At 55.4% G+C, this 21,875-nt stretch overlaps 1 protein-coding gene across 4 annotated transcripts in view; it reads right to left on the reverse strand.

Annotated features, from left to right (window-relative positions):
- Positions 1 to 21,875, reverse strand: part of RAB11FIP4 (RAB11 family interacting protein 4) — a 103,678-nt gene that overhangs the window by 4,757 nt on the left and 77,046 nt on the right. For all 4 annotated transcript variants that reach the window (XM_043903115.1, XM_043903117.1, XM_043903118.1 and 1 more), the window contains 7 exons: positions 7,004 to 7,230; positions 4,956 to 5,150; positions 4,296 to 4,430; positions 3,909 to 3,944; positions 1,946 to 2,045; positions 1,580 to 1,683; positions 437 to 577 (listed from right to left, as the gene is read on the reverse strand). In XM_043903115.1, coding sequence (XP_043759050.1) covers positions 437 to 577; positions 1,580 to 1,683; positions 1,946 to 2,045; positions 3,909 to 3,944; positions 4,296 to 4,430; positions 4,956 to 5,150; positions 7,004 to 7,230 — 938 coding nt within the window. The remainder of the gene's footprint in view (positions 1 to 436; positions 578 to 1,579; positions 1,684 to 1,945; positions 2,046 to 3,908; positions 3,945 to 4,295; positions 4,431 to 4,955; positions 5,151 to 7,003; positions 7,231 to 21,875) is intronic.

Consider the following 21,875-nt stretch of genomic DNA (forward strand, 5'->3'; position numbering starts at 1 on the left):
TGACCAAGCCACGGCCCCGGGTCGTCCTCCCCTGCCTGCCTCCACTGCAAACAGCTGTGGCCGAGGCCCAGGGTTGGCCCTGTGCAGCCTCTGTCCCTGGGTCCCTGGGTCAGGGTGCCCTAGGGTTCAGGGGCGGGGAGGACCCGACAGCAGGGGGCGCTCCAAGCCTGGACAGCAGACCCAGCCCAAGACCTCTGTGTGTGTGTATTTCCTTAACCTAGTCTCTAATTGATAGATAAAGCATCACTTCCAGTTGGACCTACAACGAAAAATGTTACTTTGAACATTCTTTTACCTGTTTCCTAGAGAACACGCCCAGGCGTTCAGGTATCAAAAGAACAGTTAGGATCGGAGGCCTCCCCGGGGGCCTAAATAATGGGACTGCGTCTGCCCACAGGGGAGAGACCGGGTGCGAGGGGTCATCAGAGGGGCCCACCTGGTGGTGAGCAGCTCGATCTCCGTGCCGCGCTCGCGCTCCAGCTTGCTGTAGGCCTCGCGGTGGCGCCGCGCCTCCTCCTCCAGGGCCTGCTCGGCCGTGGTCTCCTGATCCTTCACCATCTCCTCCAGCTCGTGCACCCTGCAGAGAGGCGCGTGGGCCCCAGTGCAGGGCCAGCTCTCGTGGCCTCACCCTCCTCCCCTCAACCTAGGCTGCGACCAAGGGGAGCCCCGGACCCCACGTCACCGACACCCTGACTGTGGACAGGCAGCTCTACTGAGGGATGAACGGGGGACCCTGTGGCAGCTAAGGAGAAGCGGGCCAGCCACACACGCCACTGAGGGGTCCAGAGGGGAGAAGCGGGTCTCCCAGGGTGGCACGGAGACGGCCGGCCTCACCGCAGCAGGATCAAACAGCCCTCAGGCCTCGCCTCCTCTTTTCGCTCCCTCCCTTCCGGCCCGGGATGTCTCTGATCAACAGTTCAGCTCACCGGGCACCTTGACTGCAAACATGGGCACGTACTGGCTGGTGGAGAGCATGCCAGAGCCGGGGAAGGCCTGGCACCACTGTGGACCTTCTAACCCTGTGACGGGTGGCCTAGATGGTGTACCACTTTGGGACATGACCCTCCGTGAGGCTGACCCTCCGGGCTGCACAAGAGGACCCATCTTTGAGCCCTTCAAGGTTGAGGACCAGACCCTGGGTGGGGATCAGTTTACCAAGTTTCAGAAGGATTACACTCTACACGCACCATCTCATCAAGTCTTGTTCAGTGGGCCTCTGTCAGGCGGAGGGCGCAGCAATGCCTGGACCCCTCCCACAGGTGGCAGCCCCTGACTCCCACCAGCCTCTCCCTCTGTAAAGCTCGTCCCCCAGAATGGAGCCAGGCTCTCATTCAGGACAGAGACAGGAAATGGGTCCCAACTTCCACCTTTGACCTGAGCTGGGGCTGCCGACCTGGAGGGCCGAGGTCAAGCTCTGCCTGTCTCCCTGTCCCCCAAAGACCTGCCCTCCTGGGCGCCCAACACGGGCAGGGCCCACAGCAAGGCGCTGACATATCACAGGCCCTCCGAGCTGGAAGGACTGCAGGTCACCCTCGCCCCGACTTCCCCTGGGGCCGTCGCAGCCAAGGCCGGGCCTGACCTGTGCACCAGCTGTGTGTTTTCCTGCTTCAGCTTGCTCTTCAGGTCCCCGTTGGTCAGGCTGTCATTCTCCAGCTCTGTCACCTTTTTTTCCAGGAAGCTCACCTACCATAGTGGGGTGGTGGAGAAAACCTTTGAGTCCACGGGACAGAGAACCTAACGATGGTGGGACTGAGGCCAGGGCCCCCACGGATGGTGTGTGAAGAGGAGTCATGTTGGGCTGGGGCGGATGTGTCCAGGTGATCGGGGCTGCCTGCCCCCAACTCCCGGGTCTCCCACATCCCCAGGCAGTAGCTCGGAGCACCCCAACCTCATCCCAGGGGGCACGTGTGGTGAGTCCCGTCTGCCCACGGCCACCCTGGCACACCTTCTCTGTGATGTCGTTGTCACAGGAGTCGATGCTGTCCCGGAACAGGTCCTCGGTGCTGCCGTTGCTGCTGCTGAAGTTGCTGCTGTGCATGAGCTGCCTGGGGGTGGGGGTGGGGGGGATGCATGTCTGTGCATCGGCTGCCTGGGGGTGGGGGTGGGGGGGATGCATGTCTGTGCATCGGCTGCCTGGGGGTGGGGGTGGGGGGGATGCATGTCTGTGCATCGGCTGCCTGGGGGTGGGGGGATGCATGTCTGTGCATCAGCTGCCTGGGGGTGGGGGGTGGGGGGGATGCATGTCTGTGCATAAGCTGCCTGGGGGTGGGGGGATGCATGTCTGTGCATCAGTTGCCTGGGGGTGGGGGTTGGGGGGGATGCATGTCTGTGCATGAGTTGCCTGAGGGTGGGGGGTGGGGGGGATGCAAGTCTGTGCATCAGTTGCCTGGGGTGGGGGGGATGCATGTCTGTGCATCAGTTGCCTGGGGGTGGGGGGTGGGGGGGATGCATGTCTGTGCATCAGTTGCCTGGGGGTGGGGGGGCATGCATGTCTATGCGTGAGCTGCCCGGCGGGGAGGGGGAGGCCTGTCTGGCTGCAGGGGCTTTGGGGAGACTGGGGTTCAGACTCAGCCTATGCGCTGGGGGAGCACCCCAGACCGCTGGGAGAGTACCGGGAACCCCCTCTGAGGAGGCCGCCCTCCCTCAGTCAGGGGAGCAGAGTGGCCTGACCCCTGACCTTAAGAGATCACTCTGCCCAGAGGACAGCAGACAGGCTGCGATGGCCCTCCTGAGCCCCGGCAGATGTGGTTAGTCCATCACAGACTTTCTTCCTGCTGCCTGTGCTCACCGGGGGTCCAGCTAAGAGGTGACGTGGGACCCCAGCCAGTGGAGGCACCCTCCCCCACCCCGAGCCCCTTCCACCTGGGAAACCACCCCAATGAGGCAGCCGGGCACCACAATCTGGGCAGAGGGCCTGGGCCCCCTGAGACCACGCAGCCCCCTCAACCAAGCTGGCTCCTGCTATGTCACTGGGGACCCAGGCGTGGGTAGGGGGAAGGAGACCCACCCAGGACCATGGGTCAGTGGGTGGGATTGGAAAGGGGCCACTGCTGTCTAGGTGACCCTTACCTGAGGCAAAAACCCCTGCCGCTCCCCAGCAGCCCTGACTCCCACTCCATGCCAAGCAGCAGCCAGGGTCTCAGCCAAGAGGCTGCCCCACCCCAGTGCCTGGACCCTCTCTGCAGCTCCCAGGGCCCCGGGTGTGGACCTGGGCGAGTCCGTAGGAGAGCCGGTGTGGGACCCGGTGGGCCCAGGAGCAGAGGGACCAGCTCCAGGGGAGACCCTCACGCCCCATCTCTGCCCGCAGGAAGCCCAGGGCCTCTGCTGGTAGAGCCACCTGCTCCAGAGCACAGAGAAGCACATGGCAGCGTGGGGCGGACTGTGTCTCTCTGGGCATCTTTGGGGTGCCTGCCAGAGGCAGGGGCAGCTGCGGGTTTGGAGAGGCTGAGCCCTGCCAGGAGGGGCACCAGATAGGCCGGGGAGGAGCCCACCCTTCTTTCCTGGAAGAGGGTCTTCCGCTGCTGCATTGCCCTGGGACGCCTCGTCCCTTCTGTGCGTCCAGCCACACGCAGGGCACTAGCTGCGTCTGGGTTCCTGGCACAGAGTTGGCCACCCTGGCAGCAGGAGTGTAGCGCAAGAGGACAGCATTCAACCCGAGCTACCCTGCTCAGATGGTAAAGAATCTGTCTGAAATGCAGGAGACACGGGTTCAACTCCTGGGCAGGGAAGATACCCTGGAGGAGGGTGTGGCAACCCATTCCAATATTCTTGCCTGGAGAATCCCATGGACAGAGGAGTCTGATGGGCTACAGTCCACGGGGTCACAAGAGTCAGACACGACTGAGTGACTAACACACACATACACACCCTTGGGGGGCAAACAGGCCAGACCTTCCAGGGGGCCTTACCGTCCGAAGGCTGTGCTGGAGATCTTTCGATTGGGGCTACACAGAGAGACAGGGAGAGAGAAAAGGTCATTGAACAGAGAGGCCTCCAGCCCACTGCTTCCTCTGCCCTGGCTATAGGACACGCAAACGCAGGCGAGGCTTTTTTCTGCCCACTGAAGGGAATTTACGCATCAGCTTGGCCCTCAGAAACTGCCCCTGATCACTGGCCAGGAGAGAATGGGGCCCCCAGTCACTGACCAGGAGAGAGTGGGGGCCCCCGATCACTGGCCAGGAGAGAGCTGGACCCCCGATCACCGACCAGGGGACTGTGGGGGCCCCTGCCCCGATGCTTCTTCCCTGGGTCCCCACCCCATCCACCCGCCCCTACACAGGTCTCTGGGGCCTCACCTATTGGCCTTCAGGTTTTTCAGCCGGGCTTCCAGGTCGTTAAGCAGGTTGATTTTCTTGCAGCACTGAGAGCAGTAGACATCCAGCAGTTCGCTGTTGTATGCATGCCGCATCTTTCGAGGCGTCTGCCCCGCGCTGGGTCATAAGAAGAAAAGAGGTTCACCTTTGGAATCGCTGTCCAGTTTGGTACCCTGCCCCATCCCACCAAGATTACCACTAGATTCTCTGAAACCTGCGAGCCTTGTGTATGTGTGTGTTTGGGGGGTGAGGAGTGGAACTAGAACAACAGAACTCCCTCCTCCAGTGCTCTCAAAGACAGGAAGCCAAAGAGCTGTACCCATTTCACAGAGAAGGAAACTGACAGTTAACGTCAGAGTAAGCAATGACTCAGCTGCGTGGGAAGGTATCAACATGCCACTTGGCGTCTGTGGCCCTTCAGGCTGGTTAATTTGGTTTCTTCCCCAAGGTAGAAGGAAGGAGGAATTCCAGACCCCCAACCCCCAGCCCCAATCAGGATTCAAAGGCAGTTCCCGCCCATCTACAGGAGCAGAGCCCGGTTAGTTCACGACTCTGCCTGCCGAACCTCCCCCCCGGGATGAGGCAGGATTGCTTCTGCCACTTTCCCTGGATCCCAAAGGCCGCTGTAGACCGAGGGGCCACCTGGAGGACACTGAGGACCCCAGGTCCGAGTAGACGTTGGTCCTGGTCTCGTCGTCCGGGCAGGGGCTGCTGGGGGCACAGTCCACGTCATCCGCCTCCCCGTAGTCCTCAAACTGCTCCTCGTTGCTGATGAGCGAGGTGGTGGAGTGCGTGGAGAGGTCTGACGTGGTCATGGACGGAGGGTGGCCCAGGGACCTGCGTGTAGGACAGGGGCCAGCTGCGAACCAGGGCGCGCCGCAGCCCGTGGGGGACAAACAGGCCAGACCTTGGGGGTCCGTGGGTGGCAGGACACCAGGACCCTGATGAAGCCTGTACTTCCTGCCCTGGTTAAGCACACTCTGGGGATCGTATCCTAAGGGCAACATCTCCTCACAGAAAGGGTTTCTGCTCCAGAGATGTCCAAATCGATGTTTCCACAGAGCAGCAAGACACTGCTTACAACTCCAAGGCTTATTGAAGCGACACTGAAATAGCTATTAAGTGACAGCCTGTATCAGTAAATGAAATGATCACAGAAACTGTGGACTCTCAAACTGTTGTGGAAAGGTTTGTAAAAAAAAAAAAATTAGCAATAATGTGAAAAAAATTAAAACTCAAAGCCTTTTTTAATTTAAAAAAATTTTAAAAACGGAAACTAAAAGCTAAACTTAAAAAAAAATTTTTTTTTTTTTAAGTTTTCCCAGGTGGCACGAAGTGGTAAAGAAGCCACCTGCAACCCGCTCCAGTATTCCTGCCTGGAAAATTCCATGGACAGAGGAGCCTGGCATGGTTACAGTCCATGAGGCGGGAAAGAGACATGACTGAGCAACTGAGCGCACACACACAAATTAAAACTAAGAATGAAACAAAAGATGTAAAATTTTAGGCATAAGTCTAAGCATGCAATGGGTCTACACAGAAGAAGGAAAAGCAGGAAATGAAAATATTTAAATGGCAACAGGGCTTGGGGTGCGGAGGGTGGGACCATGAATCAAGTCAGTTATCTGCCCTTCATTCTCACTTTTCCTCCCTTTTTCAAGCTGTGTGTAAGTGCTTATGTTCCAACAATGAATGAGGTTTTAAAATAAACAACAATGAGCTACTAGGCAGGATGCGTCTCCTATGTTTATAGAGAGGACTTCTTGTCCAAAGAACCCTGACGCCACAGATCACGGGTCAGAAGCCCTGGGTCTCTCACGGGTGACCCAGGATGGCCTGGGGCAGCATCAGGGGCTGGCTGCACCTGCTCCACAACCTAAGAACAAAGAAGTGCAACTAACGCGTCACCAAAATATACCTTCCCTTGAGTCACTGGGCAGCAGTTGCTCATTAACTAGAATCACTCCACCCTCTAAGACTCCGCACTCAAAAGTGGGAAACAGTGATCCAGGCATCACAGTATTAATGACAGAGTGACAAAGATCAAGTCTTTTGATACCCCCGCCCTATTTTATTTATTTACTTATTTATCTGCCCTTAGGTTCCTTAGCGCCTGGGGTTGCATTCGTCATATTCCTCACTTTGTTCTTGTATAAATTTTACTAAAACTCTTGGCACCCACTGCTGGCTGCCTCCTGGTGACTGCTCCCAGAAAACAACGAGAATGATCAGGTAGCAAATGATTAGCCAATAGGCCAAAGGGTCTGTGGTCCCCATGACCCGCTTTCCATGGGCTGTGGTCACAGGCACAGAGGATGGACCGTTCCCAGGACGCAACACAGATGAACTCCAAAGGCACCTCCTCCCTTGAAGACTGTGATTTCCAGAGCCGCTGCGGTTTGAGAACACCTGAACTGAGGAAATACATTAGGCTGAAACATGAAATTGCCTTTTCCTTCAAAGATACGAACACTGCTGCTGCTGCTAAGTCGCTTCAGTCGTGTCTGACTCTGTGTGACCCCATAGACGGCAGCCCACCAGGCTCCCCCGTCCCTGGGAGTCTCCAAAGAGCCGACAATTTTGTTTGGTCAGTGGATACTGGAAGCCCTTGCTTCCTTCTCCAAATCTCTGGGCGGGCCATGCTCATCACCTTATCCTGATGCCTGAAGCTCCAGGCAGTTTTAACTTACTTGTCCTCTGGCAGGAACAGGCCTCCTAGACCCGCATCCTTCTCAGCGGGAATTCCGACCGGCCCCTCCAGGCTCTGAGTGCTCTCCACTGGGCCCTCCATGTCTGACTCCTGGGGGCCCTCGGGCGGGGCCAGCGTCATGGCCTCGTCCTCATCCTCGGGAAAGAAGTCTGGCTCTGTGGGCAGGAGCTCGCCATCAGCAAAGGTGGGGTCTGGCACCTCGCAGCCCTGGGGAAGACAGAAGGGGACAGCGTGAGTGAGCCTGGCTCCTGGGGCTCAGCACTGCTGCTCAGACCACACGGACGCCAGGAGGGGACTGGCAGGTGGTGCCAGGGAGCCAGAGACCCCAAGACCTCGGGTAGGAGACCCTGGCACGTGATTTGTGTCGGGGGCTCTTAAGCAAGCCCAGTGAGGGGTGGGAACCTCTGGGACCGCCGTCCGTGGAGAAGGGCCACAGCCAGGCCAGCTGCATCGTCCAGGGCACCTGGGCCGCTCGGCAGGGTCTCCATCCCAAAGTCTGGACAGGAAGCCAAGTGACTCGGAGAAGGCTTCCTGGAGATTATAAGGGCACAGCCCCAGTGACAATGACCTAGCAGAGTGTGATACAGCATGCTACAGGGACATCAGCAGAGCATGAGGGCTGCCCCCTCCCCGCACCCGAACACCTTGATTCTGGGCATGTCAGATATTGTCTCTGAACTCTAGCTCTGGCCTCTGTGTAAGCATGGCAACGGAATCCCTGTGTCCCAGCAGGCCCTAGATGGATAACGCGTGGCAACAGGTCTGTCCTGGCCCTGCCACGGCCACCTTACTGCTGTTGCCATTCAGTCGCTAAGTTGTGTCCGACGCTTCGGGACCCCATGGACTGCAGCACGCCAGGCCTCTGGCCCTCACTATCTCCCGGAGTTTACCCAAGGGCGCGTCCATTGAATCAGTGATGCCATCCAACCGCAGCCACACTGGGGAGCAAGAATTCCAGCCTGAGCTTTGGGCCGGTCCCCACAGTCCTCACACACTACCCGGCACAATGCCAGCACACCATAAAGATCTGCCCAAACCTTTCACCGTCTGAGAAGAGGCCTGGTTTTATTCAGCATTTACCCTAGTCTGAGAGGCAGCTTTCTGCAAGTCGTTTTTCAAGGCTGTTTTGCCCCTAAGGATGTAGGAACCCCAAAGGATCCTTTGCCCCTAAGGATGCCTCCACCTGCTCCCAGCCGAGATGTCAACTACCCCCCAGGTTCTTCGGCCTGCTTCTCAGCTAGGGTTGGCAGAACCCGGGTGAGAGGTGCTTCCTCCAGCCCCAGGACAACAGGAAGGGTAATTGTAACCGGGCTGTGAAAAGCCTCGGGGCATCTCAGACAAGAACAGGATCAGAAACATCCAAGGAAGGTGGTGAGCGAGCAGCATGGCTGTGCCCGCTGGTGAGTAGGCAGCCCTCCTGGGGGTCTGTCCCCACCAAGACGTGCCAGGGCTAAGAATAGATGGTGATTAATGAGCCTGGCTCCTGCCTGTGCCGTGACTCGGGCTGAGCACCAGATGGACCAATATAGCCAGCATCAGGCAGCCAGCCACCCCTGACTGTGGAGGCCGAGGGGCTGTGTAATTAAACTCACCCCTGTTGTTCACGTGGCTCTTTCCACCTTTGTTGTTGTTTAGTCGCTAAGCTGTGTCTGACTCTATGTCATAATCCAACCCCACAGGGCTCCCAACCTAACAGATCTTATGTCCTAAGCAAGCTCTTGTCTGCAAGCCCAAAGCTGTGTCCCCGTAGGAAAAGAAAATCCAACATTCACAGACCACCCCTCAATTCTGGAGACTGAGTTGAGAGTTAATGTATAATCTCATTTGGGCTTTACGACCCTTTGAGACACAGATTCCTATCCCCATTTTACTAACGAGGAAGTCAAGGCTCAGAGAGTAACCTGTCCGAAGTTCCCTGGCTGGCGGGCAAAGGACCCCCACCTGCCTCTGACCACCGCTCACTTGGTTCCATCTATCACTGATGCAACCCACGCTTCCTGGATTTGCAGACCCCACAGTGACCATGACGAGTCACACAGGCCAGGGGCATGTTACTACTGTGAAGCCCGGGGGCTCCGCCTAATGCTGCAACTTCCACATGCCACCCCCTACCGCCCCCCCAGCAGGGCATCTCTGGGTTGGTGCAAGGTCACCTGGCGAGGGTCCTCCGGGGAGAGCTGGGCTCACGGAGGAGTAAGGTGTGAGCTCTGTTCACCCACCCGCGGGTTTTCACCCTCCCAGACTTGGCAGCACAGCCCCTGCTCTGCGGCTCGTGAGCGGGGCCTGGCCACTCTGCAAGTGGGCGTTTCTCTCCGTCTTCATGGCCCCGAAGGCCGGGTCTCCTTCCACCGCTGTCTGGCCTGGGGCCATGTGGGCATCAGTGGCAGTGCTGGGGTCAGACTGTGAGTCACCCACGCCCATGCCTTCCCCCTAGAACCATGTCAGCAGGGGTCCCCAGGAGGCTGCCACCCAGCCGGCTCCCAGAAGGCAGGCAGGCAGCCTCATGGAGATCAGCATCTGTGTGCAAGCATCTGGCTTGGTCTAGGGCCAACTCATGTTTGCCTCGCTGGAGGCTGAGTTTCAGCCAGGCACTCTGTCCTGACACCCAACTCATGGGATGCAGGTGGGGACGAACGGCCCCTGCTCACCTGAGGTCCCACGGAGACATACCCACACTCCTGGCACCTGGCCCAAGGCCCTGCCCAGGGGGGAGAGAGTGGCCTGGAGTGGGCTGTCTCAGCCACAGGAGGGCAGGGGGGGGCAGGAGAAGGGTCAGACCCCCCACAGGGGCCCCTCCCCAACTCGACCCCCACCTCCTGGCCATAGTTTTACTCTGATTGAGCAGGGTCCACAGCTGCTGGGCCCTTCACCCTTGACAAAGCGTCTTGTCTCACACACACACACCGTTTGTCTCACAACAGCCCTGGGAGAGCTCCGGGGAGAGAAGGGGGTTGATTCCTCTCATTCATCGACACACACGGGAGATGGAGCGGGAGGGGCTGGAACCTCCGGGGCCACAGACGCCCCCGCTGAGACCTGGAGCCCGGCTCCGGACACGCCACATCCCAGACCCTCAACCCCGCATCCCCACTACACACCCACGTGCACACCCTCTCAACACACCAGCCTTTTCTTTTAGAAAATGGCTGCTCTCCCTACGGCAACACCTCTTGGTTCAACCCACAACTGTTGCTCAAGGCAAGTGGAAATTTTAATTGTAACTTCAAAACCATTTCCAGGGCAGACAGTCCCTGACTTATGATGGCTTGACCTATGGGTTTTTTTTTTGTTGTTGTCTTTTTTTTGCTTTGGCTCCGTCTTTGCATTCTTTCTGGAGTTATTTCTCCACTGATTTCCAGTAGCATATTGGGCACCTAACGACCTGGGGAGTTCATCTTTCAGTGTCCTATCTTTTTGCCTTTTCATACTGTTCATGGGGTTCTTAAGTCAAGAATACTGAAGTGGTTTGCCATTCCCTTCTCCAGTGGACCACATTTTGTCAGAACTCTCCACCATGACCCGTCCATCTTGGGTGGCCCTACACGACATGGCTCATAGTTTCATTGAGTTAGACAAGGCTGCGACCTATTGTTTTTTGACTTTACAATGGTGTGAAAGTGACATTCGCTCAGTAGACACAAGGACTCTGAAGTCTGAACGTTGCTCTTTTTCCAGGCTAACAATGTGTGGTCTGATGCTCTCCTGATGCTGAGGGGCCGTGGCACCCGGTTAGACAAGTGATCATGAGGGTGAACAACTGACATGCTCACAGCAATTCTGTTTTTCACTTAGTACAGCTTTCAGTCAATTACATGAGCCACTCAACACAATTTCTGCCCCTTCTTAGGGTCTGTGTGTTGCAGGAGCTGAGCTGTCCCTACAGCCCATGGGTCCCTGGCTAGTCAGCCAGTGAGATCCAGGACAGACCAGAGGCCAGGAGGTACGCCATCCTCAAGGGACTGGGGTTTCTGGAGAGTTCTGAGCCCAAGGCTGAGCAAACAGGTCCCAGCCAGCTGCTCTGGCAGGGAAGGTCTGCAGCACCAGCGTCTGCTCCCCCCGCCCTCGTCCTGCGCTGGGGCGGGATGCCGCTGGCCTCAGCTGGAAGTGGGAACCCAGAGGCACACAGTCTGCCCATGGCGCCCCGCCACCCCAATCTCAGGAGCAGCCTTCACCCACCAGCAGGCCCCACATCACCTCTTCCTTTGTAGGAAGCTGGCGTGAGCTGAATTCAATGGCTGATGACAAGGCCAAGCATCAGGATCAGTGGGGCTCTTCCAAGCCTTGGAGACGCCAACACCGCCCCACTGTCCATGCTCTGAGGGGGTGTGGTGGGGCCCAGATGGATGACTTTCTTTGGCCCTCCCCATCCCAGCCCAAGGGGCTTCCCAGGTGACTCAGTGGTAAAAAATCCGCCTGTCAATGCAGGAGACTTGGGTTTCCTTCCTGGCTTGGGAAGATCCTCTGGAGAAGGAAATGGCAACCCACTCCAGTATTCTTGCCTTGAGAATTCCACGGAGAGAGGGGCCTGGTGGGCTACTGTCCATAGGGTCGTAAAGAGTCGGATACAACTGAAGCAACTTAGCATCCCAGCCAATTTTCCTGGCAGCTAAAAGACTCCAGGTGACCCTACTTCCACATTTCCCAGGAAGGGGGAAGACCCTAAGGGGATAAACATGAGGACTTCTACACCTGAACCCCCACAATCAGCATCACAGAGCGCACAGCGTGGGTGATTGACAAGTGCACCCAAACCGAGGTGCAGATGGATCGCTGGGAAGAGCCCAGCATGGGAGCCCTGAGTGCCGACCCCAGCGTGGCTGCTGGTGGCTGTGACCCAGCTGCTCACTCTTTGAGCTTCATCTATAGACAGGGGTGCAAACACCTGCCTGGCGAGACTGCCGTGAAGAATCTAGAACAAAGCCTTGCACCGCACAGGGGCCAGAAATACAGCAAAGCAGAGGGGCAGAGTGGTGTTAGGAGCAAACTCTGAAGGCAGACCGACCAGTTCAAATCCCGGCTCCCCATCCATGGAATGGGGTTAACACTTAGGACTGATTAAATGAGTTGGTACCTATTTTAACCCGAGGTGAAACTATAGTGTTAGTTGCTCAGTCACATCTGACTCTTTGCAACTCTATGGACCGCAGCCCACCAGGCTCCTCTGCCCATGGGATTCTCCAGGCAAGAATATTAGAGCAGGTTGCCATTCCCTTCTCCAGGGGATCTTCCCAACTCAGTGATCGAACCTGGGTCTCCTGGTTTGTAGGCTGATTCTATACCATCTGACCCACCAGAGAGGCCCATTCTAAGCAGAGAGTGTTCAAAAAATCTATTATTGTCTTCACTGTATTGAGAGAAGGCAGTCGGGGTGCCTGCAGGCCTAGTGGCCCCACTCCAGTCCCCACAAACCTTCCCTCTGACTCCAACAGCACACGGGGTGAATGCAGGTTGGGTCCAGCTTCTGGGAGCCAGACTTTCCAAGTACAAAGACTGCTCCCCAAATAGGTGCCTCTTTTCTCCCACGAGGTCATCTTCTGCCCACTGTCTTGGAAGATCTCTCCGCACACTAATCACACCCTTTGATAAGTGTCAGGATGAGATGCTGCCTGGGCAAGGGAGTCTGCGAGGCTCGCAGCTCCGGCTGTCCACCCCCAGCCCTGGCAATGGCTCTGCTCCCCTGGCAGTAACAGAGCCAGAAAACAGCTCTGTGGGGACAGGGCCGGGTAAAAATAGCTTGGGTGGGCACATCCCAGCTTCCCCTGCTGCCAGGCACCAGTGGGCACACGTGGAACCCCTGCAGGGAGGGTATGGGGGGGAGAGATGGACACAAACCAAGCCCAGTGTGGGGGAGAGGCCAGCCTGCTGTCTGGGCGAGGCTGAAGCGGGCTTGGGGGGCCAGGCAGGGGACCGAATCCCTCCTCACCCTCTCAGCTGGCCAACCCCCCAGGAACCATGACAGGCTGGGTCAGGGTCTCTCTGGGTCTTTCCTGCAGGTGGCAGAAAATTCAGGTTAAGGAGTTAACTTGTTGGTGTCAACGCCCCAGGTGCACGGGGAAGGGATGAGGTCGCCTGGGCGGGGGTCCCCTACTCGCCACTGTGGCTCAGCCGCTCTCATCATGCAGAGATGCTGGCAGCCACCATTAGCAGCGATGCAGGTGGTCCCCGACCCCTGTTTGTGGCCACAACTCCTGCCCTGAAGCCAGGCCTGGCTCTGCAGGCAGTCGGCGCTCATCAGGGGCTGATGGGAGATTCTGGTTTAGTAGGGGCTTGCCCGGGCGCCATCCAAGGGGCGAGGGTGGGAATAAGGGGGATTTAAAGTGTCCACACAGAGAGGCTGGTGCCTTAGCCCTGCCTTCTGAACAAAAACAACCCTGACTCAGATACAAGGCCTCAACTCGTCCCCATCAGAGCCAAAGACAAAAGTGGGAGCTCCCGGTCACCGAACTATCACAGGTTATCAACCATCTCAGCCAGCCCTGGGGACTGATCTCATACTGTGAGATCAAGGCTCTGGAGCTCAAGCTTTGCGCTCTGATGGGGTGGCTACATCAGGCAGGCAGATAGACTCCATGTTTCCAGCCCCAGGGACAGAGCAGAGTCCCCTCTAGTTAACCCCCCTCCCAGGGAGGGGGCAGTGGGGCAGCCAAAGCAGCTTTCAAGCTGTCTCCTCCCAGCCAGGGGCTCCCGGGTCCCCTCCTGAACCCTCACTTTAGGGAGAGTGCCACCGGCAGCTCAAGACCACCCTCAACTGGCCTCCCACCCAGGAGCCTCTGGGAGCAGATCTCAGAGTAGACGCCCCCACCAGCCACACTTGTTCTTTAGTCACTAAGTTGTGTCCAATTCTTTGTAACCCCATGGACTGTAGCCCACCATGGGATTTTCCGAGCAAGAATACTGGAGTGGCTTGCCATTTCCTTCTCCAGGGGATCTTCCCGACCCAAGGATCAAACCTGCGTCTCCTGCATAGCAGGCAGATTCTTTACCACTAAGCTACATGGGAGGCCCCACCTGCCAGACTACTTCCACCATAAAGTGGATCCGCACCTCCTGGGAGCAGGACCACAGGGATAACTGGGTTTCCTCGGGAGCTTATGATTAGTCTCAAGTGAAGAACACGAAGAAAGTTTGCTTCTCACATCACCCTCTGGAGGGAGGTATCAAACCAGACCATTTTGCAGATGTGGGGACTGAGGCTCTCAGGCAGACTTGGCTCAGTCCTGGATCTGGCCCCCATCAGCGGTGGAGTCTCAGACTGGTAACGAACAGAAGAGAAAGCCATGTGCATGTTTCTCAAGACCTCGCACTTACATAAAGCCAAGGTGGTCAGATGAGGTGGTCCACAATTGCACACACCACCATGATGGAAGCGATGTGGAAGCCCACACTGCCTTTTACTCAGTGTTTTGATTTCAACTCTCGAGCTGTGTCTCGGCCCGATCTCTTCACCCTCCCTCTAACACACACTGCTGACAAAGCAGGGTCCCCCGAGTGTACCGGAAGGGGCTGGGGGCATGACACAGCTCCCAGGAAAACTTTAGAAGTGAAGGATGCCCAATGGTCCCTCTGGCAGCCAAACTAGGACGAGAGGTGGGTGAATTCCCTGAAGGGCAGAGCAGAGGGACCGCAGGCATTGAGGGTTAGTGGTGGGCAGGGGGGTCTGAGGCAGATCCCGGCAGTGACCACCTAGGCACTGGCCAGGCGTGTTTTGTCCAGCTGACCCATGTGTCCTGTCTGCCCCAAAGGCCGCGGGACCTCGCTGAGCTGGCCTGAGAGCTGGAGACCAGTCTGTGTCCATTCAGATCTGCTAACCAGCTCCCCCGGGTCCAAGTTCACCCTCCACCCCTAGGATCAGGACAACTTCCCAGGAGGCTGCTGACAAGGAGAGGAGGCTGCCCATGCTCACGGCGGAGTGCAGTGCTCACTGAATCAATCAGCTGGCACCTGGGCTCTGGGTGTCCGTGGAGGGACAATCCATGGGCATAAGTGGCGCTCGAGTCTGGGCTGTAGGAAGGGCCAGTGAGCCAGTGAGATCAGTGAGATCTGGCTCTTTGGGCAAGGTGTCAGACCCTGGGACCCCCTGGAAACGCCCCTCACCATCTCCCTGCCCAGGAGACACTCTGAGCCCTCTGTCCCCACTTTGTTCCAAGAACACATTTGAGCATGTCAAAATGTATGTTAAAAAAGAAAGAAAAAGTTGCTGCTAAAAATCTAACGGAGAAAAAAAATGGAATAGGGAGACACGTAAGTCATCCTGAAAGGATTCAGGAAAATGGGAGGAAAAGAGAACCAAATATAAAGAGTTCCACCATATCAGTAATTTATTAAATAACATGGAACAAACTATCCTATTCAAAGACAAATATTGGGGCTTCCCTGATGGCTCAGTAGTGAAGAATCCGCCTGCCAATGTAGGAGACATGGGTTCGATCCCTGGTCCGGGAAGATCTCACACGTCTCAGAGCAACTAAGGCCGTGTGCCCCATTTACTAAGCCTGTGCTCTGCAACGAGAGGTCACTGCAAGGAGAAGCCCACACACTGCAACTGGAGAGTAGCCCCCGCTCTCCCCAACTAGAGAAAAGCCCAAGCAGCAATGAAGATCCACCACAGCCAAAAATAAAGTTTTTTAAAAAGACAAATATTGTCAGATCAGATTAAAAAACAACTGCATGGCATTTATGAGACACAGTTTAAATGTAAGGACACAGATGGGTAGAAAAAAGATATACCACCCGAACACCAACCAAAAGTTGAAGGGGCTACATTAATACCAAAATACACTTTAAGGCAAGAGATAGAGGACATTAAAAAACAATACAAATCAATTTAACAAGATGTAACACTCCTAAGCATTTATGCATCCAAAAACATTGTTTCAAAATACGCAAGGCCCACTGGAATTCTCTGGTGGTCCAGCGGTTAGGACTCGGAGCTTTCACTGCCGGGCCCAGGGGTCCATCCCTGGTCGGAGAATTAAGACCCCACAAGTTGTGGGGCTTGACAAAACAAACAATGCCACAAAGCAAAACTTAGAACAACAAGCTGGAGATTTTAACTCCTCTCTCAGTAAATGATAGAGCACGCAAACAAGAGAATTACAAGGGAGACAGAAGATGTGAACACAAGTTTGACCTGACACAAACAGAACATTACACCCAACAGCTGTAGAATAAAACCATTAGGCCAAAGGTTGATGAAGATCTGGACACCTGCACAATATCAAAGAATCCCCCTACAGATTACTGAAATCCCCACTGCACCCCTAGTACTGCTACTATGGAGAAAACAGGCTACCGTCCTTTTAATGCAGTGATCAAACCTAGCACCACTAATCAGGAAAAACCACACACTGGCCTCCCGAAGTGTTACAGTATGAAGGACACAGCATCACCTACCATACAGTCTTTACAAAACACTTAATTCTAATCAAGACTTAAAACCTAACCTCTGCTAAACGGGAAAGCAGCCAACAGAGGAAAAAGTTACACATCACCACAGGGAGATAGTCAGAGTGTGGCATCTTCTACAAGACAACTGGCCTGGTCTTTTCCAAGAAAGAATGTCATAAGAAGAGGGAGGGGGATTTTTCTAGACCAGTGGTTCTCGAACTTCATGTGCACCAGAGTCATGTGGAGGGCGGGGTGGATGGTTGAAACTCAAATCGAATCAGTTTCAGATTCAGTCGGTCTGGGGTGAGGTCTAAAAATGTGCATTTTGATAGGATGAAAGAGATTTTTTTTAAGTGCATTTCTCACCACTTGTCAGGAGATGCTGGATCTCTTGTTAGGCCATACTGGGAGAACTACTGTTTTTGATTAACCGAGAGACATAAACATTGAACATTACCTTTGATTAGATCCTGGTTTGAACAAGCAAGCAAGCAACACCACCAAGATGTAAAGGCTCTTTTGGGGACAAACAGGAAGCTGGAATATGAACCATCAATAGAAGCTGGGTGATATTAGGGAATGATGCTTGGATTTCACTAGATATGTTAATTGTATCTAGTTACGAAGGAGAAATACCCTTCGTTTTGATAATGCCTTGCTTCATTCTGAAGTCTCCCTGGTGGTTCAGACGGTAAAGAATTGGCCTGTAATGCAGGTAGACCCGGGTTCGATCCCTGGAGAAGAGAACGGTAACCCACTCCAGTATTCTTGCTTGGAGAATCCCATGGACAGAGGAGCCTGGCGGGTTACAGTCCACGGGTCGCAACAGAGTAGGACACGACTTAGTGACTCGACAGCAACAAAAGGTAGGGTTGGCAGAAAGAGGGAGCTTGGAGGAGCAGCACAACCTCCTCAGGTAAAACCAGTCCTCGAGGACAAGAGCTGAGGGCGAGCAGTCTGGGTTACGAATGACCAAATGCAGAAGCGAGGGTGGCTCAGGCTACAAGAAGGAAGGGCCCCTCATCGATGGTGGGCCTTTACCTGAAGGCAGAGCTGCCCACTCTCAGGCTCTCTCTGGATGGAGGCTGTGCTCACCTCCTCCACCCTTGGAGGACCGTTCAGAGAAACTTTCTGTTCTGGGCAGAATTCTGTCTGCCCAACCCCCCTAACCAACAGTCTTTTAGAATGTAACTGTATTTGGAGACAGGGTCCTTAAAGCGGTAATAAAATGAAAAATGAGGTCATAAGGGTGGCCCTAATCTAATATGACCAGTGTCCTTATAAGGAGATTAGGAAGCACGTACACATACATACACACACACACGTGAAGACACAGGGAGAACACAGCCAAGAGAGGCCTCAGAAGAAACCAACCCCGTGGACACCTGGATCTTGGACCCTGCAATCCAGCAGCACCGTGAAAAAAGACACTTCAGATGCGCAAGTGCGGTACTGTCACTGTGGCCCAAGCAAGCTAGCACACCTTCCTCCTCCTCCAGGAAGCCTGTGAGGAGACCCCTCAGCGAGGTCCACGTTCTCCACCCACCTTCTCATCCAGGTAATAAGAGCAAATTCCTTCAAGGTCAATTCAATGCAACCTCTGTAGAGAACTAACTATTGGGTCTCCAGAATCTCATCAAGAAACTTGGGATTTTTTTGGGGGGTTGGGAGGGGTCTCTCCTTAGAGAAATTCTTGGCTTCTCTTCCATGACCATGTTGAGGTTCTGCTGCTTCTAAAGAGACTGTACTGGGACTTCCCTGGGGGTCCAGTGGCTTAGACTTCGAGCTCCCAACGCAAGGAGCTCAGGTTCTGATCAGGGAACTAAATGCCACACGCTGCAACTAAAGATATGGCATGCCACAATGAAGATCGAAGATCCCGAGTGCCGCAACTAGGACCCAGTGTAGCCAAATAAATATTTTAAAAATGATAATAAACTATTTTATGGATACTGAAAGCCTGGTGAATCTACAATTATCAGGATGATGTTTTGTAATACTATTTATATATGGATCTTAAATAAATTATTTCCATTTCCTGTGTTCTCTCAATAGCATAGGAATTATAGTTTAATTTTAAAGAAGTGTGTATGCAGTTCAACCACAGGCATTTAAAATTTGCGAAAGCAATTTTTGTGTGCCTATAAAACTGTACATAGTACATAAATGTAAAAGTTATTTCCTCTAAATAGTGACTGGTTGACAAGAGATCAGCAGTTAGCCCTGGAACCCACAGAGCCTCTAACCCTGGGCCAGGCCACCTCTGTGGCCAGCAGTGCCCAGTAATTGAGCAGGATATTACCAGTTTCTCCACGCCAGGCAGTATTTCTGGCTGCTTGAAATCCAGGGCAGACTTCTTCCCTCTGTTGTGGTCAGTTTGGGAAGGAGGGCGCTTTGCCACTCCTGGGACACGTGGGCACCCCGCTCGGCTGTGGTGCCAGCCTGCTCCTGCCATGGCCAGAACCAGAGGCTCCACTCCCCGCCAGGGTTGGGTGTCTAAGGTCAATGATCATCAGTGACCAAGAGGCCAGGCAGATACTACAGCTGAGTTTGGCTAAGAGACCCACCTCTAAGGAGAACCCACAAGGGAAGTCAAGGGTCAGCTGTTGCTCCCGCAGGGACCAAGCTCTTGATGGGGTTTAAATTGTCCCAGCAAAGCCCAGGGTCCCAGATCTGAGCACCCTAGTGAATCCACCTCCTGAACAAAAAGAATTCAAACAGGCTATCCAACCTCCCTACTGCCCCTGAAGTCAAGCCAAAGGTCTTGATTTTCAAGAGAGAACGTGGACTTTGGAGGCAAACTGTTGGGGATTATGAAAACAGAACTTAAATTGCTTCCACATCTGGAAACCAAACCCAGCGGCCAGCCCCAAGAATTCCAGGCATGTTAGCCTGGAGAGGCTGCAGGTCAGGGGAGGTGTTTCCTGTTGGCTGAGTCCCTGGCATCCACCTCCCCGAATCCATAGGCAAGAAGTGACTGCGAGAAGCCAGGTGGAACCACACCAGAGAGGAAGCAAAGCCGGGAAGGTAAGACAAGGCAGCTCTGGCTGCCTGGCCCGTGTCTGCTGCATGCTTTGTGGGGGTGGGTCTCATTTCCTTCCCCTAAAATCCCTGCAAGTAAATACTGTCTCCTCCTTACAGATAAGGATGCCAGAGAACTTAATCCACACTTTGCCCTCAAGTGATGCTGTGATTCTTCCCTCTAGGCCGCTTTGTCATCACACAGACAGGAGCAGCCATGGGAACCTGAATCAAGAACCCTAACTTCCATGGGCCCCTCTAAATTCTCAAAAAAGTTTCCCCAAGTGCCCACCGGGAAGCCCCAGTTCCCACCAGCTGTTGTCTCTACGGCTCTCCTCGAGAAAATCATGGGCGAGGTGGAGGGCCAAACGTCAAGTGAACTCTCAGGGTGCACGTTGGGGGGTGTGTGTGTGGGGGTGTGCATCAAGGGCTCTCCTGGCTCTCAAAGCAGGCAGCTATTTTGGGCTACAAATTATAGCTTTTAAAGATGTGGCTGTTTGAAGGGAGGGCTTAATTACTCACACCACAGCAGTCTGAGGGGCTTGTCTTGGGGGCTCCCTGTGTTCCCGTCTGATAAGAGGAGTTTAAAGTGAATGCTGGGGAAGGGATACCAGGGGCCAGCTCTCCACCCCCAAGCCCACCAGGTGGGCCCAGCGGCACTCCCTTCGGCAGGGCGCCCTCAGACAAAGTAATGACACGACCTTCTGGGGGAACACACCTAAGCAGTTGCTGTTGTTCAGTTGTCCAGTTGTGTCCAACTCTAGGTGATGCCATGGACTACAGCATGCCCAGCTCCCCTGTCCTTCACTGTCTCCCGGAATTTGCTCAAACTCATGGTCTTTGAGTCAGTGATGCCATCCAACCTAAGCAGGGCTGACAGCCTAAAGCCAGGCAGGGTACCTACCCAGCCCTACCCCATTCCCTCTCTGCCACAGAAACCCCTGGGCCTTGAAAGTCCAAGCAGGTGCCAGGGTTCACCCACAGCCGACAGCCAAGGCTCCTTTTGATTCATCCTCCTGGAGCAGACAGGGGAGGAAATGGCAACCGTCTCCAATATTCTTGCCTGGGAAATCCCATGGACGGAGGAGCCTACGGTCCATGGGGTCACAGAGAGTCAGACACGACTTAGTGACCGAGCACCTGGGGCAGACAGTGGGATCAGCTGGCCAATGACAGGATGACTTCTTCCCTCCCCACACCGCAGAGGCCCCCTGCTTTTATAACCTTCCAGCACCTTCCATCAGCCCAGAGTCCCCAGCAGGACTGAGCTCCCGGCAGGCTCAGTCCAGCGGTTCCTTTTTGTCCTACGGCCTCCGCCAGGTCCAGCTACCCAAGCTTCAGGTTCCAGGGGTGCAGCCCAGTGCCAGGGCCACCAGCGCACGGCTGGCCAGGGTGGACTGAGCCAGCTCCCTTCCCAGGCCTCCCCCCGCAGTGGGGACAGGGGAGAGCACTAGGTCCGACCACTGAGCTTGGGGAGCAGAGGTGAGAGGCGCCCAGGGAGTCCAGGACACAGAAGTCCCTCAAGTCCCCCTCACAGAGCCTGTGGGCTCCCCACTGGCTGCTGAACAACCAGGTCCCAACTCCTCAGACCAGCGCCCACGGCCCCAGGACAGGACACTGCCAGCCCTCATACCCCAAGCTCCTGTCCAGCTTCACCCCCCACATCCTGGCACATGCTGTTCCTTCTTGCCTGAAACACAACTCCTCCCGGGCCACACATGCCTGTCCCTAAACAAGCCCCCAGTTAGAAAGTCACCGCATTTGGGAGGCCAGCCCCTCCCCCTTCTCTCCACGTCCCCCCTCACCCTCAGCCCTGAACTGGGGTCCCTGAGCCCTCCAGCCATCTCGGGGCGCCCTCCCCACAGTGAGCCCTGCCTCCACCCACAACCCTCCCTGGGGCACCGGGTAAAGAGGCACATGCCAGGCTGGGTCCTCTAATTCACCTCCCCTGCCCCTTATGTACCATTTTAAGGAGAAAAGCATTACTGAGCAGGCAGTTTTTTCTTTCCCAGCCTTAGCACAGCTAACCCACTGGTTCCCCCCCAAACTAAGCCAGGAGCATTGCCTCCCGGGGGCCCCCGAGGAGCCGCTGCGCCAGCTGATATGGGCTCCTTTTGAGCAGGGTTCTACCCTACCTGCATCTCCATGCCTCTTAGGTCTGGTTAAAAGCATTACACCCCTTGGTACATGCAAATAACCGAGGTCCACCCTCAGATCTCATCAAGGGTAGGGCTGCGAACCCCCGACACTGTATGCAAAATGGAGGAAGTCAGGCTACTGGCTTCATCAGGATCTCAAGAGAGGCAGAGAAGAGACCACTGATGAAAACAAGGTCTAAGATGACAGCCGGGGGACTTCCGGCTAAGACTGTGCTCCCAATGCAGGGGTCCCAGGTTTGATCCCTGGTTGGGGAACTGGATGTCGCACATACCGAGAGCTCGCAT

This window comes from Cervus elaphus, chromosome 5 (genome assembly GCF_910594005.1).
Source record: "Cervus elaphus chromosome 5, mCerEla1.1, whole genome shotgun sequence".
Classification (NCBI taxonomy): domain Eukaryota; kingdom Metazoa; phylum Chordata; class Mammalia; order Artiodactyla; family Cervidae; genus Cervus; species Cervus elaphus.